This window comes from Balaenoptera acutorostrata, chromosome 5 (assembly GCF_949987535.1).
Source record: "Balaenoptera acutorostrata chromosome 5, mBalAcu1.1, whole genome shotgun sequence".
Classification (NCBI taxonomy): domain Eukaryota; kingdom Metazoa; phylum Chordata; class Mammalia; order Artiodactyla; family Balaenopteridae; genus Balaenoptera; species Balaenoptera acutorostrata.
In genome coordinates this window covers 51708108-51723692 of record NC_080068.1, presented here as the reverse complement: position 1 = coordinate 51723692, position 15585 = coordinate 51708108, and the positions used below count along the sequence as shown (strand labels likewise).

Sequence of the window (15585 nt, the reverse complement as noted above, 5' to 3'; positions counted from 1 at the left end):
CCCTGCCTTCTACCCCTGTCACTGCAGTGAAGCAGAAGAGAGAGGCTGGCAGGCTTGCAAGGAAGCCATGTGCCAAAGCCACCACCGCCACCTGGACGTCAGCTCCACAGATCTAGAAACACTACTTTCCCACATCACGTGCCTCCAATTCTCTGTCTCTCTGTCCGGAGGCTTTCCCCAACATAGCAGAGGATTTCTCTACCTGTGAGCAGGACAACCCAAAAGTATAGGGCATTTAACCCTCAACCAATGAGGGGCAGATGTCTGTGAATAGAAAGCCCATCTTGACACAAGCCTTGGTGGGACACTTCTGAGGGGCATTCCACATGGTTCCTCAGTGGATCCAAGTGGGATTAATCCCGTTGTCCACAGCAGTAATTCTCTCACTAACATGCCCTTCAGGAGCTTCTCATGCTTCTCTGCCTCATTTTCCCCTCTTGCTCACTTGTATATCCTGGAATTATTTCCCAAATAAATAGCTGTTACCATGTGCTCATCTCAAAGTCTGCTTTCAGGTGAAGGGAAAATAAAACACTAGGGTATCCCTATCTTGACATTAGCTTTCTGTGAAATAGTATTAATAATTCAATTCAATTAATAGTAATAATTATAATAATTAAAGCCAAAGAAAGTTGATGTTTTTGAGGGTTGCCACTGCCCCCGACGCCTCATTCTGAGTTCCATCAGGGAAACGGAACCTCCCTGGGTTTCCGTGTAGAAGGGTTCTTACTAAAACCCAGCATATGACAAATCGTCATCCAGCTTGGATCACAGAGCTTCAAAATATTTTATTATTCTGCACACACCTCACAAGAATAATTACACTTTCTGTAGCAAGCAACACTGAGTTCTGTGTTTGTGAAGAATTCTGTTTCCTTGACTTCTTTTAAATAAGCTGAAGAAAGAGATAAAGGAAAACACCTACTGAAGTACCTCTGTTGTGCTTTTTTTCTGGTAACTTAAACCTGAGTAAGTATAAGAAAAAAAATGGAGGAAAATGTCTTTAAAAATATGTTGGGCTAACATTTCTTTTATAATACAAGTACTGACTGTAATTGTTGCTTAAACATTCCTAGGTATCCACATTTTGAAATTTCCAATAGCATAAACGTAATTTATCTCTTGGAATTAACTGCTGATACAGTTTTTGGAGTTGTATCGTTTATTTAGTTTCCTAATGTAGAACTTCAGAGTACTTCAGACACCAATAGCCGACAGGTCCTGAGGACGAGTGAGCTTACAGAAGTGTCAACTAGATGTTATTATAAGATACACATTCTCAGGGTCCAGTAACACTAGCAAACAGACAAGAATAGACTATTCGCACGTTATGTTCCGGCATCAACGCTCAGCTGCCAAAGTTGATCACATGGGATCAGGCTTTCTTTGCAGAAAAAAATGCCTTGAAGCATAGAAAATTCTTTGAAGAAGAACAGATGCCCAAATATAGCACCCATATTCATCAACCATAACAAAAAAATGTATAAACCAAGATTCCTACACCAAAGAAACAGAGTTATACTCTTTTTTGCTGACAGTCATTATTAAAATATGTAAATTATTTGGCGGTCAAAAGAAATCTGCTCTTCCTACCATATACTGAGTTCTGTGAATGCTCATCTTGAGTTTTATGCTGCAAGACAGTGGTATAGGTTGAAAGTCTAATGACTATGTCCTCTGGATAACATAAATTCTTGAATAAGCCTTGTTTTAAATTCAATGCTATGAAAGATTATATCCACTACAACATAAGCTGGTGACCAAGAGGTCACTATTTGTCCACTGATGAGGTCCCAGAACTAAGGTACTTGGCACTTAGTAGGTACTTAATAAATATTTTTGAATGAATGAATGACAGCAATGCCCCAATATATTTAAGCTCTCATAATAGAGTATTGCAAAATATACTAAAACGAAGGTCTCATTAAGGCCATAGTTTGGTCTTAAAACCATGAGTGCTGAAATATGTCCTGGACTTCCTTTACAGAATTTTGCACAGACCAGGGCCTTATCCAAATAGCAAGTTATTTGACCTAGAACAATTTACTCTACTCTCTATGTAACCTGCCTACTGCATGGGCAATAATACAGAGTGGAAAATGTAAAAGCCCAAATAATCCACTTCAGGAAAGAAAAGAAAAGCTCTCCTCCATCTCAGCCCATCGCTTAAGAATATAACAGTATTGGAATCAGGAACACCTCACCTCACAGCTCATATGCCCATATATTTTACCCTGTCATGCACAGGACATTCCGGAACAAGGTATGAAGCCTTGATTCCATCCCTTCTCACATTCCCTTGTAGCAACACCCACTAGCCCCTCCACTGCTAGAGCTTTCCAAGAAATTCTGTGGAATTTGACAAGGATCCAAGAAATACCTGGCTTTACCCAGGATTTGGGCAGAGACCTTTATTTCTCAGAGCCAGTCATCGGATGTAATTTCCTTCAGGAGCCTTCCCTGATTTCTTCTAAGCTGGCTAAGTCACCCTCCTCTCTGAGATCTTAACATAATGTTTCATAAAGGATGTCATTTCTGCTTTAAGGAACTGTTGTCCACAACCTCGTGATGCACCAGAGTTGGTCAGGATCTTGGTTCCAGGTTACAGAAATCCAAATAGAACTAGCTTAAGCCAAATGAGGAATTTATTATAAAGATACTAACAGGTCTCATGGAGGCTGCACACAGGAATGGAATGAATCTAAACTTTGAGAATGCACGGGATACGAACTCAGACTGTCGGGAAACTCACCTCTCACCTCTGTTCTTCTCTCACCAGCTTCTTTTGTTTTTCTGGTCCACACGGAGCAAAATATGACTGCCAAGAGTGTCAAAATGCACATCTGTATACCCCACGAACCCAAAGAAGAGTAACTTTATTTCAAGTTCCCAGTTTCCCTGGGAATGACTCCAATTGGCCCAATTTCATCAAGTGCCCGCCTTAGACCAACCAAACGCGGCTGGAGGTGGGAGCTGAGGTTAGAAAATATGGCCAGGCTGTTGGGCAGACAGTCTCATAGGTGTCTACCACACACTTCCAAATTCTTTAGTTTCGAAGGAAAACACGTGGTCAGAGTAGACTATTTCAAACGTATTAATGATAGTTGCTATAATATATAAGTTATTTTAAGGCAATAATGTTCAAATTTATTTCTATTAATAATTCATGGTAACAGTAGAAAATTCCTAAGTAAACATATCTGCTTTGTTTTAAAAATAAATTTATTTTATTACATGATAATACTGACAGTTTACATAAACAAGGTCATTTAACGTATGCAAAAAAATTATAAAATACATTTTGAAAAGATACGAAAATCTCTGAAGTACTTTCTTGGTAGTTCGATCTACCAAATTTCAAGAGACACCATTAATATTTTAGCATCAAAAGAAAATTCCCAAGCTTGAATTGTCTTGAGAGAATCCACTGGTCGACCAACCTCTGTTTGTTTGTTTCAAGCACTCTTAGTATCAAGGAAGACTGAGAAAGAGAAAGAGCATGAAGGAGCTCAGAGGAGGCTTTTGAAAATAAAGTGTATCCAACACGGATTGGTTGAAACTGATCCAATTTCAAGAATGGTCACTCTCAGGAGAAAAAATGGATTTAGAAAATTATCCGTTGTTTTAGTTAGCTCTCATTGATATTTGAGCTATTTCTGTGTTATACATAAGCACAGCCTCAGTCTCACTTGAAACATGACATGTGATAAAAGGTAATATACAACTTCACCTTTTCTCTGAATTCTCTGATTCACTTTGGGTATGGAGTCTACACGGCAAAGTAAAATTTACAAAGATTCTGGAAAAGCTGCTTTGCTGACAGGCACAACAGCCAAAGTGTAGCAATTTGAGGACATCTCATCAGTTTTTATAAATGATCCACCCAGCCGATGTAGGAAATTCCATATTCTATGGAATATTGGCTCAATGTGCATTCTGCTTTTTCAGGTTTAAAAAGAATCTTTATTAACTGTAATCTGGAGTTGAAGGAGCATTTGGCAAGATGATCCCAAGTAATAGATGACTATGGTCATAATTTGATTGCACCAAAATTCACCTGAGAGCAATCACAGGTACTGTTTTCTTAGAAGAACAAATGAGGATATGGTCACAGCCAGTGTCTGCTTGGGCTCTGCTGTACTGTCACTGACCATTTACCCCGGGATACATAGCCTCTTCCAGTGCTATTATCTATCCTTTAGCAAGCATAGACACTTAACCTGGGGCTTAAAGACTGTCAGGCATTTACTTTCCATCTCTGCTCATTACCTTAGCTATGGGGCAAATCTGTTTGCTTTAGAAATGTAAGAATGTATGCATATCACTGAGAATTTATAAAGCAGCCAAGAAGCATAATGAAAGTCAAGACTACGGAAAGCATGATGGTAACAATAACATATATCCAGGACTCTGCATTCTGAGTTTCTGCAGGAAAATGCACCAGTGTCTCAGAGTCATGGCAAAACACAGTTTAGTGTGAAGTCTTGGGTTATATTGTGAGTTAGGTTGCAACAACTCCAATGAAAAAAAATGATGGTTAACAGCACAAACTTTGAACTTGGGTAAATCTTGGTTCCAGTTTCAGCTCTACCTATTCCTAACTGTAAAACTGGGTTAGATTATTTAACTTCTTAGGGCTTGTTTCTATACATGAGAAATGAGGATCATAGATTCTTAAAAGAATTAAAGAAATAATGTATTTCAAACTCTTAGCACATAGTAAGTTTTGGATAAATGGTAGCTTTATTATTAATTCAATTCCTCAGATCTAAACTCCTTCCTACTCTTCTTTTTTTTTTGACTAGTAATCCCAGTGACAAAACTTAAGTGGAAGTTTATTAAAATTTCCCTTCTTAACTGGGTGCTTTTCCCAAATACTATATAATAATAAAATTACTTATTATTATTATAAAAACAATAGTAAACAACACAAATTAACATTACAAACAAAAAGTAAATACATTATTTAAAATTCATTTTGCTAGCTGTTTTCCTGAGACACAGTCTGTCCATTTTCAAATGAGTAAGGTATTTTGTAGCTTGCCACCAGCCTGGAGGTACCTTCATAGACTGCAGGAAAAAGGAAAAAAAGAGCAAGCCATTGAAAAGAAATGTACTACGTAATTACAAAAAATATCTAGAGCCAGCATTTTTGTTTTCAATTCATTCGTGTCATTCTGGTAATAAGTTAGGAGAATATTATAATTTCTTGATAAGCATTTACTATACCCTATTAATCTGCTGGGAGTTCCTGGGAAAGGAGATTCTTTGTACTGTGGGGCAAGCTATAGAAAGTCACCTTTCTCGCTTGCTGGATGGGAACAAGAAAGCATGTGGCCTTGATTGCTACTGGCCTCTTCTATGACCTAAGAGGAATTAGCCAAAGATGAAGCCAACTCTTCAACTGGTGAACAGAAAGACAGAAATAATTGTTCTGTGCGTGGGAACTCTGGTACCAGGAAGTGTGAATACTACGTTCCCTCTGGACTCCCGGTGCATGCGAGCCAATACATTTCCTTTATTTTAAACCAGTTTGGCTGTGCTTGATGCCTTACAGACAAAACTACCCTGTCTGACTGAGCTACTTATGCTCCGTCTGCCCCCCTGAGTCTTCCTCTGCTCTGCTCCGCGCTCCGGCGGGGGCTGACCTACAGATTGCATCACAAGGGCTCCCTTGCCCTCTGGATTATCACTGAGTTTGGCTAGTGGGAGGCACCTGCCAAAGATCTGAAGGCAAGAGGAGAGAAGGTTTGGGGGCATTTTTCTCCACTTCCTGCCTCCTTCATCGTTTAGGTGCCGGCTGTGGCTATTTCCATCCACAGCTACAGCTCCTGCCTGCCGGGGTCTTCCAGCACAGCCAGCTTCTCAATGCCAAGGTAACTCTTCCCCAGCATTACAGCCTCCTGCAATTGCCAGACTCTGGGAGCCTCAACGGTCCTATGGGTGCCCTCATCCCTGCCCTCCCAGCCCCTTCATCGAAATGTCTTTATTGGATCATCCGAGAGGATTTGTGATTCCTGCTGGAATCCCAAATGACAGAATATTTAAAAGAGCTTAGAACAGTGCTTGGCATGTGGTAAATGCTCAATAAATGCAGTTATTAAAATATTGCTTTTGCTATTTCCTTTCAGTGTGAGATGTCTAAATGAAAATTCTTCTTGTGATATATTGGAAAAATATATCAAATATCTTACAATATTTTATAAGAATATAAAATAACGACCACAGCCATGCAGAACTAGAAAGCAGACTGATCTTAGTACATTAGAAAAAGTATAGAAAAGTCCACACTCTATCTCTGCGGTAGAGTGGCATCCAAAAGAAAGATATGAGAAAGTCTTTTATCTGGCTTCAGATTCTATGAAAAAAAAAATGTCAGTTTATTTTTAGATGTTTTAAAACATAATCAAAGTCCAAACAATGATTTACTTGATGCAGTTAAGCCCTACTTCACCAGGTAAATGTCACCTGTTCCCCATCTACCAAGTTTATCACACTTACCATTAAGCAATACTAGTCTCTTGAATGTCATCATTTATAGGAGTTATATCTTTATCCAGAGTTTCCATTTCTTCTTCCTTCTTTATTCTTTCTCGATGTTTCCGAAGAGGACTTGGAAAACAAAGTGTTAGAAATTAGTGTGTCCTATGCAATCACAAAATTAATCAAGAGAGCCTATGATCTTATTTCTAGACTGTTAAAAATGTATAGGTTCCTTTTTTTAAAAAAAAAATTTAGGTTCTCTCTTTATCCATCCCTTTCTCTAGGCTCACATGATAGCTACAATAGCATCAGTGTGGATAGGGCGTAGTTATAGGTACATAGGAAGAATATGGTACCTAATTGTTGATAGATCTTGGTGAGCACAAGAAAATCTTTCAGGCCAAGTCATTTTACAAAATAGACTGATAAGCATTATTTAATGTGTAAATAAGAAATAGTACAAAATGGAAACAGACATAAGAAAACCAAGAGAGTGAGGGTAGCCTCTGGAAATGTTAATTAAGTTTCTAGATATACTAATTAAGAAGTGTGTTAGATATTCTGGGCTGCAGTCCAGTTTTCTTAAAGTAAAATTAATGTAATAAAATAGGGCATTTCCCAGCTCTGCCCCAAACTTGGCCTTGTGAAAACTCTTTTTTGCCATAAAGTAGGTAAAATCTTAAAAAATACCTTTCAATTTTATAGCTAGGAGGAATCCTACAGATTATTTGGTTTAATCCTCTGTCTTACAGAAAATAAAATTAAAGTTTAAAGAGGTTAAGAAACTTGTCCAAGGTCTCAAAGATGTTTAATGACAGAGCTGGGACAAAAATCACGCTAGACTGCCGATAGCTATGCTAATGCCTTTCTACCCAGAATGTTGTAAAGAAAGGAATCATGCCACACCCTCCTCTAATCAGTACCACAGCCCGAGGGTAAATGTAACAATTTAGGAGGCTTCTCAAGACAAGAAGGTAGCATTTTAGAAAATGCCTTTTTAGCATGCTCTGTGGGAGTCCTGGCCTGATAAAAAATTTGATGAGTTTCCAAAACTAACTTAAGAATTACACCAAGCCATTCTGTCTCAGAGAAAAAACAAGGTTTTTCTTAATTACCAAAGATCAGGTATATAATGAAAAGTAAAGGCAGGAGGAAGAGTGCAGTCATCTTTCATAAATAAAATTCATTATTTTAATGAAATAATTAAAGAAATTTAATTTCTTAAAGAAAAAATATGTTTGTTTCCATCTTTCAAAGTTGTTGTGTCATGGTACAGTTTTAGAAAATAAAAGTATTGTCTAGCCTATTAATAAACTCACATAAAATATGATGGACTTTAGTACTAAATAATGGACTTCTTAAATTGAGATATAACTGATACATAGCATTGTATTCATTTCAGGTATGACTTGATATTTGGTTATATTACAAAACGATCACCACAATAAATTTAGTTAACATCCATCACCACACATAGTTTCAAAAGTTTTCTTTCTTGTGATGAGAATTTTAAGATCTCCTCTCTAACCAACTCTCAAATATACAATACTATATTATTAACTATAGTCACCATTAGTACATTACATCCCCAGGGCCTATTTATCTTACAACTAGAAGTCTGTACATTTGGGTCACCTTCATTCATTTTGCCCACCTCCTTTTTTATTAATTAGGAGATTTATAAAAATTTTATTTTAAATTACAATAATTATTCTCAGAAAATGACAAAAATTATATGTCCTATGTTTATTATAAATGCTTCTAAATAAATGATGGCAAACTGTGAAAAGTGATTTAAATCAAAGCAAAAAGGAAAGAGAAAAGGTAGGAAGGAGGGAAGGCAGGAAAGAAGATAGGAAAGATAAAAGTTTTCAGATTCCCTTAAAATTAAATTTAAAAGTACTTACTGACAGCATGTGCAGACACCGACCACCAAAATGATAAAAATTACCATAACTGCTATCAAACAAATCACCAAAATCTGCCCTCTATCTCCTCTTAGGTAAAACAAGTCAACTCTCTCACATCTTGCCCCAGCGTAGCCTTCATCACAGCTATAAAAGTGAAACAAGAAGAGGGCAACAAGGTCAAAAGTGAAAGACTTTTAAGAATCTTTACTGTTTCTTTTTTGAAGAAACTAACACTGTATTCATTACTTGCAATTAATAAAGGGTGTAGTTCCTTAAAAAATGTTAAGTTGTACAACCACTGTGTTCATGAGAAATTTCATTCTTTGCTGAAAACCTGTCATCCCTTGAACATCATTAATAATATGCCTAATGTCAGTAAACAGGGATGATAAAAATTTACTAAGATCTGTCTTGAAAGGAAGGGGGTGATAAAATTCCCTACACAGCACTCCCAAGTGTTTAAATACCCCCAGGACAGGGAATTCCAAAAGCCCCAGGATTTCCCATTTCATCATAGGACAATACAAAGCGTTTCAGTGTACCCAAATTCTCCTATTATAAATTATTTTTAAAGTATATGGTTTTATATGATCAAACATGGAACACATAGAAAGCTCCATAAATGTTATTCTACAGGATTTCTCTCCCCCCAAGCCCTAGCCCCCTGGCCTCTCTTTTTAACTTCCATGCATCCTTTCTGGTTCTACTGCTTTCAGGAGTAACAGCTAGGTAACACTCTTCCCTTCACCACCTCCCCAACTGCATCGCCTCAAAATACAATAGGTCTCGTCCTCTCTAGTTCCTTTATCTGACCCTCTGAGGCCACATATTCAGAACTGTACACCATTCCCTCCACTCTCCTCTAAATGCCCCTTTTTCCTATGGCCCTAGTAAAGTTCCCTGACCAGAAATCAACAGACTCTCCAAATGGCACTATTCCCCCTCTCATTCTTCCAACTCCGTCAACACAGTCCTGAATTCACCTCAACTTAGCAGATGCCCCACGTCTGAGGGTGCAGATACAGAGCCATTTGACCAAGCCGAGATTTGTCCAAGCAACACTCAACCCCCTAAAGCTCGGTGATTTAGGGACCATCCATAGTATTCTCTGAATTGTGTAAGATGCGTAAAAGATGACTAAGAAGTTTGTCTGAGGCTATTTTAAAACCAAAATTATATGTTGTAACATCAACACCTTTGCACTAACAAATATTCTCCCTTTTTCTTCTCCTCAGACTCATTCAAAACACAAAGAGATACTGGTCATATACATAATTATTGAAATCTCAGAAAGATGAAGCTCTACTTCTTACAAAGATTCCTGTGCAACCTCATTTTTTGTTGTGTTTGTTTGTTTGTTTGTTTTACGAAAGGATCTATTGCCAGGCCACTGGAGAGTTTATGTTTGATAAGAGCTAAGGCAGTTAATTCCCACAAAGCTTTATTTCTCAAGTAAGGAGATCCCTTACTGGCAATATTGTAGCTGATACAATGCTTAAAAAAAAAGCCTCACTCAGTTACAACCATCAATTGAAAGGTGAGGCTCAGTGCAAGCAAAGGAGAAAAAACACCTAATGCCATCTATTGCAAAATGACCCCAGGATGTATGAGGGAAAATTGCTTCCTGCAAGATAGTTAAGCTCTTCATTGCAAGGTCAAAATAACAGGAAGAGAGCTTAGAAATATCTTGAAATATCAAAAATCTTTTGCATGTGGGACTGGAACTGGGTGGGGGGGGAATCACTTTTAATTGCATGTGTGGGAGGGTGGTCTTTAGTTTTGTTTTTTTTTTTTTTAAGGTTATAATTAAAATCTACAAATAGAGTATCTTCCAGTTAGCAGAAATGTTTCTCTAACAAATTTACTAAATACAGCATTTTTAAACAATAACTGTGCCCATAAAACACATAGCAATTACTTGCTGCTCTTTTAGAAAGTTTTTCTAATTATAAGCTCTGGGTTCAGTTGTTCACCCATGCTTTACATGAATTTCTCAGTAAGCAGTCCCTCTTGTAAGTTATAACCCAATGAAGCCATGTAGCTGGTCAGACCCTTACACAGCCAGTTACAGTGGCTCTCATATCGTTTCACTGCTCATCAAATTAATAACATATCAGCTGATGGTCATTTCAATGGGAGAGGAAGAGGCAAAGGGTGAAAGATGCTAGTAGATGTTTAATAAATGCTGAGCAGATGAATAAATTAGTTTTTATTTAATAAACATCTTATAAATTAAAATTAAAAATAACATTTAAAGATGCTATGACCCTTGAAGACTCTGAAAAATCCGGATTTGGGATCTTGCTGTTCTGAAATAATCACCAGACACTGTTCTAAGAGATGTATAAGTATTAACTCAATTGATCCTTATAACAACCTTTGAAGTAGGTGCTATTATTAACCCCATTTGACAGGTGGAGAAACTGAGGTAAAGAGAAAATAAGTGAGTAGGGTTAGATTCAAATGCAGGAAATCTGGCTCCCCAGTTCATGCACCCACCCACATGTAACACTGCCATGTAAATAAATCAAAGTTATGTACCTGGAAACAAACCGTCTCCATTCCAAGAAAATACTGAGAAGACTAAGAAGGGACTTGAGATATTTGAAACACACTTTGGTTTTTTATGTCAAGACAGGAGTCCACAAACTCCTATGATCCCAAGCAAAAGGAGATATTTCTGGTTTCCCAAGATAGCGTAATCACCAATGACAAGACAGCTTTGCTTGATCTGTGCTACATCAAGTCACCTAAAAGGTCAGGCCTAGGATGTATACCTCCCATTCACTTGAATGGTACAATTTATGGAACATTTACCCTGTGCTGGGTATCACAATAAGTATTTTTGCCTGATGTATTATTTTGCTTAATTTTCAACACTTGAAAGGAAGATGTTATCTTCTTTTATAGATGATAAAACACTCAGGGGCTTCCCTGGTGGCGCAGTGGTTAAGAATCCACCTGCCAATGCAGGGGACACAGGTTCGAGCCCTGGTCCGGGAAGATCCTACATGCCGTGGACCAACTAAGCCCGTGCGCCACAACTACAGAGCCTGCGCTCTAGAGCCTGCGTGCCACAACTACTGAGCCCGCATGCTACAATTACTGAAGCCCGTGCGCCTAGAGCCCGTGCTCGGCAACAAGAAAAGCCACCTCAATGAGAAGCCTGCGCACCGCAACAAAGAGTAGCCCCGGCTCGCAGCATCTGGAGAAAGCCCGTACGCAGGAACCAAGACCCAACGTGGCCAAAAATAAATGTAAATAAAATAAATAAATTTATTTTTTTAAAAAACACACTCAGGAAAGGTGACTGACCCATTGTTAATGCTGCTTATAACCGGCGGAAACAAAATCTTGACTTAGGCCTGTCTTACTCCAAACCCTGAGTCCTGATTCGTGTGCTCTTCCTCCTCCCCTTGATTTTTGTATCATTCCACCACTAAGAAGGTGTTCCTGGTTCAGATTAAGGTCTTGGTTTCGACATCTAGCACAGCACTAGATGAACCATGACAGAGGGACTTGTTCATTTATTCATCAGACATTTCTTGCGTACCTAGTAAATTCTAGGCACTGTGCTTGGCACTGGAGTATGAAAATGAATAAGCCATCATCCCTGGCCTCTAGGAGCCCACAGCCACAGAAGGGCTGTCCAGAGAACTCAGCAGTGATGCTGCAGGGAAAAAAGCTTTCGTAGAAGTGTGACTGAATCACAGAGGAAGGACATCGAACCCAAATCAACGCCGGGGTCCAGGAGGCGCTGATGTTTGAGTTGTATCTTAAAGTGTCAGTAAGAATAAACTTTCCAGACTATGAGAAGAGCTTGTCTAATAAGCCATGCAAAGGAATGGAGGATTATGGAAGAACATTGGGGAATGTGGTGAGAGACATGGCTAGAAAGTCAAGCCAGGACCAGAGGAGCTAGGGAGAAAATGGGTTTTAACCTCTGACTGAGGGGGACAGGCTGTGTATTGATCTCAGGCAGGTAGATTACACCCTGTGGTTTTCATTCTAGAAGGCAGCAATATTAAAGAACAGTACATCTACAGACATAGGGACCAGTTAAAGAAATGTACTGGGTTAAAGGGCATTAATCTTTTAAAAATTCATTATATTCTCCCAAGTCAGTGAGCTATTAAATGAATTTTTTTAAAAAAAATCAACTCCTGGACTTCCCTGGTAGTGCAGTGGTTAAGAATCTGCCTGCCAATGCGGGGGACACGGGTTCGAGCCCTGGTCTGGGAAGACCCCACATGCCGTGGAGCAACTAAGTCTTGCTCCACAGCTACTGGGCCTGTGCTCTAGGGCCTTTGCGCCACAACTACTGAGCCTGTGCGCCTAGAGCCCGTGCTCTGCAACAAGAGAAGCCATGGCAGTGAGAAGCCCGCGCACCACAACGAAGAGTAGCCCCCGCTCGCCACAACTAGACAAAGCCCGCATGCAGCAACAAAGACCCAACGCAGCCAAAGATAAATAAATACATTTCTAAAAAAACAAAAATCAGCTCTATCTTTCCCAACACACGCACAAGCACATTTTCCTTATTTCCTTACATTAGTTTTTTTTCTTATTCCCCTCGAAGTATTATCTGTGTATATTGATTTTTTAATCAAATTTAATTATAATCAAACTTTGAAGAAGTCCATGACTCTTCAATGTTCCACTATATCAGGGCTTGGAATCACTGTTCTGAGATACTTATGAAAAAAAAAAAAAGAATACTGGGGCAATTACACAGAAGAACATCAGCGTTCTATGACTTTAGGTCAAAAATATACTTAAGAAATCATCTTGCTCCTCTACGAGGTAGGGTCTCAGACAGCACTTTAGAGAGACATCTTTAGAAGAAAATAAATGTTTAAGATATGCAAAAAATTTGTTTGTGCCTGAGTAAAATTAAACTTGGACTCAATCTACCAAGAGTTGGAAAGAGAACTTTCCTCCCAGTTCCCTGCTGTACTAAACAGGCTTTGTGAATCTCTAAAAATAGGACTGATTTCCATGCACTTAATTGACACCTGTGAAAGTAGCTTGTAATTTGGCAGAAATTCCTTCATATTTACATTCACTACGAACCACCTAACACATGCCAGAAGACTGTGTTTGCATTCGAGTGCAATAAACCCCTGGGAGTTTATTTGAGCTGAAAAGCATCCTTAACACTGGACAGAAACAGTTTTGCTTGCGCAAGGCAGCAGAAGACACAGCCCTGCCTGGAAGGCGATCTGGACTCTTCACACGCTCATATTTCAGCAGGAAAGTGTGCGTCAGTTTCTCCATAAGTAGCTGTCCAACGGGGCCCCTAAACAAGTGATGCAGGGAGGGGAGGGGGTAGGACCAGGGGGAACTGCATCACGACAGATGGCTGGATTAGCTCAGACTTTCCAGTCCTGTCACCCCCCCGAAACCGGCACAAGTCTGTACCCCTTTGCTTGTCAGCTCAGCGCTTCACTTACACGCAGGAGGGCGTCTGCTCAGCCACCACGAAGCGACATCTCCCTTTAATGCAGTAATGCTTGTACTGCTTGGGGCACCGAGAGAAGTGGCCTCTTCGCTTTGGTTGTGTGGTCGTAGCTGAAGAATGAGAAATGATTCAATAAATCAACTCACTTTAAATACACATTTGTACGTACAATCCTATTCCTACCTGTGCTGCCAGTTTTTCTGTGGAATATACTCCAATCTCTCATTTCTCCTTCTCCCCACACTGGCATATGTCAGACTTTTGTGACCCGAAACTAGCCCTAGAGATTGGCTAATGGGGATTATGACAGGAACGTTTCATATTTTAACTAAGATTTCTGTCCAAACTACTTCTCAGAAACGTTGGTGCTGTTTAAAGGGTAAAGCGTAATTGTGGTAAGAGAGGAGGCTCTTCTTTCCGTGAAGATTGTCAGAGACATGGGGCTGATGGCATTGAAGAGAGAGAAGGGTTTTTTCCTTTCTTTTTCTTTTTTTAACTTAAACACAGCACTTAGTGCCAGATGCTGGTCTATATGCTTTATAGAGAGAGTCATCCCTCGGTATCTGAGGGGGATCGGTTCCAGGACCCCAGGTGACACCAAAATCCGCAGATGCTCAAGTCCCTTGTATTAAATGGCATTTACAGTCGGTCCTTGGTATCCCCCAGTTGGGATCCGTGGTTGGTTGAATCTGCGGATGCAGAACCCGCAGATTCAGAGGGAGGGCTGTATTTACTCATTTCATACTCAAAAGAGGCTTGTGAGGGAAGCACTGTTCTAAGGGCTATTTATGGATGAGCAAAGCACAACTCAAAGAAGCTAAATCACTTTCCCAGATCATGCAGCTAATATGTGGCAGAACTGGGGCTCAAACCCGGGCAGTCCTGTCCCAGAGTCCATGTTCCTGCCTGCTCCACTCTGGTGCTCTGTCAGGCAGGTAGCTGTCATCTGCTCTCAGCCTGCGGCACCCAGAAGTCCTGCTTCTCTGAATGGGAGATTATCCCTCTCATCAGACCCCTGGAGGGTTTCTCTTGCCCTGAAGGAGGAAAACACTGTAAGCTTCATATCCAGGATTTCACTCCTACACTGACATCCTTCCTTGCCTTACCTTTTAGAATCTTAATTGCCTAATTTTTCAAAGTGGGAGCCAGGGGGTGTAACATGGAGCGATTTCTCCATCGTTTACATGTAGAAAGTTTCAAGAAACAAGGATTGTCAAGAGAAACAGTAAAGAAATACTAACTAGCTGTTCCATGTGTTGATTCACAACAGACACCTGCCCACACCCAGAAGAAACTGCTAGCTAGCCAGCTCCAGCCCAGGGTCGGCCATTCCATAGTCATGGTATGACCGACAGCTTGCAGGACTCAGACACCTGTGGAACCAGAAAGCCTACAGTGGTCACTTCAGAGGGCATTTCACACCAGGCTTGGTATCGCACCTGGCACCCCAATGACATTACACAATCCCTTTATAAATAGCAGTGACTACTAAACTTCTTAATTAATATTATGAAATGAGTATATATATATATATACACATATACATATACATACATTAAAAAATTGCCCAGGGTCACCGGAGAGGAGAATTGCAAAGGACTCTGGATGATCTATACACAACAAATTTCTGCGATGCCAGGTCACAGAGTTTCAGAGGGTGACAGAATATTGTTGAGGCACTGGCTGACCTGGTTTTGGTTGGTGACTTGATTACCAGCCATGCCGACTGCC

The 15585-nt window shown here is 39.7% G+C and overlaps 1 protein-coding gene across 1 annotated transcript in view; it reads right to left on the bottom strand.

Moving 5' to 3' along the window:
- Positions 1 to 3250: 3250 nt before the first annotated feature.
- The window catches only part of BTC (betacellulin), a 42203-nt gene continuing 29868 nt past the window's right edge, over positions 3251 to 15585 (bottom strand). The window contains exons 3-6 of the mRNA XM_007179821.2: positions 13847 to 13964; positions 8391 to 8537; positions 6502 to 6612; positions 3251 to 5070 (exon numbers count right to left, since the gene is read on the bottom strand). Of these exons, the coding sequence (XP_007179883.1) occupies positions 6504 to 6612; positions 8391 to 8537; positions 13847 to 13964 (374 nt within the window). The 3' untranslated portion in view covers positions 3251 to 5070; positions 6502 to 6503. The remainder of the gene's footprint in view (positions 5071 to 6501; positions 6613 to 8390; positions 8538 to 13846; positions 13965 to 15585) is intronic.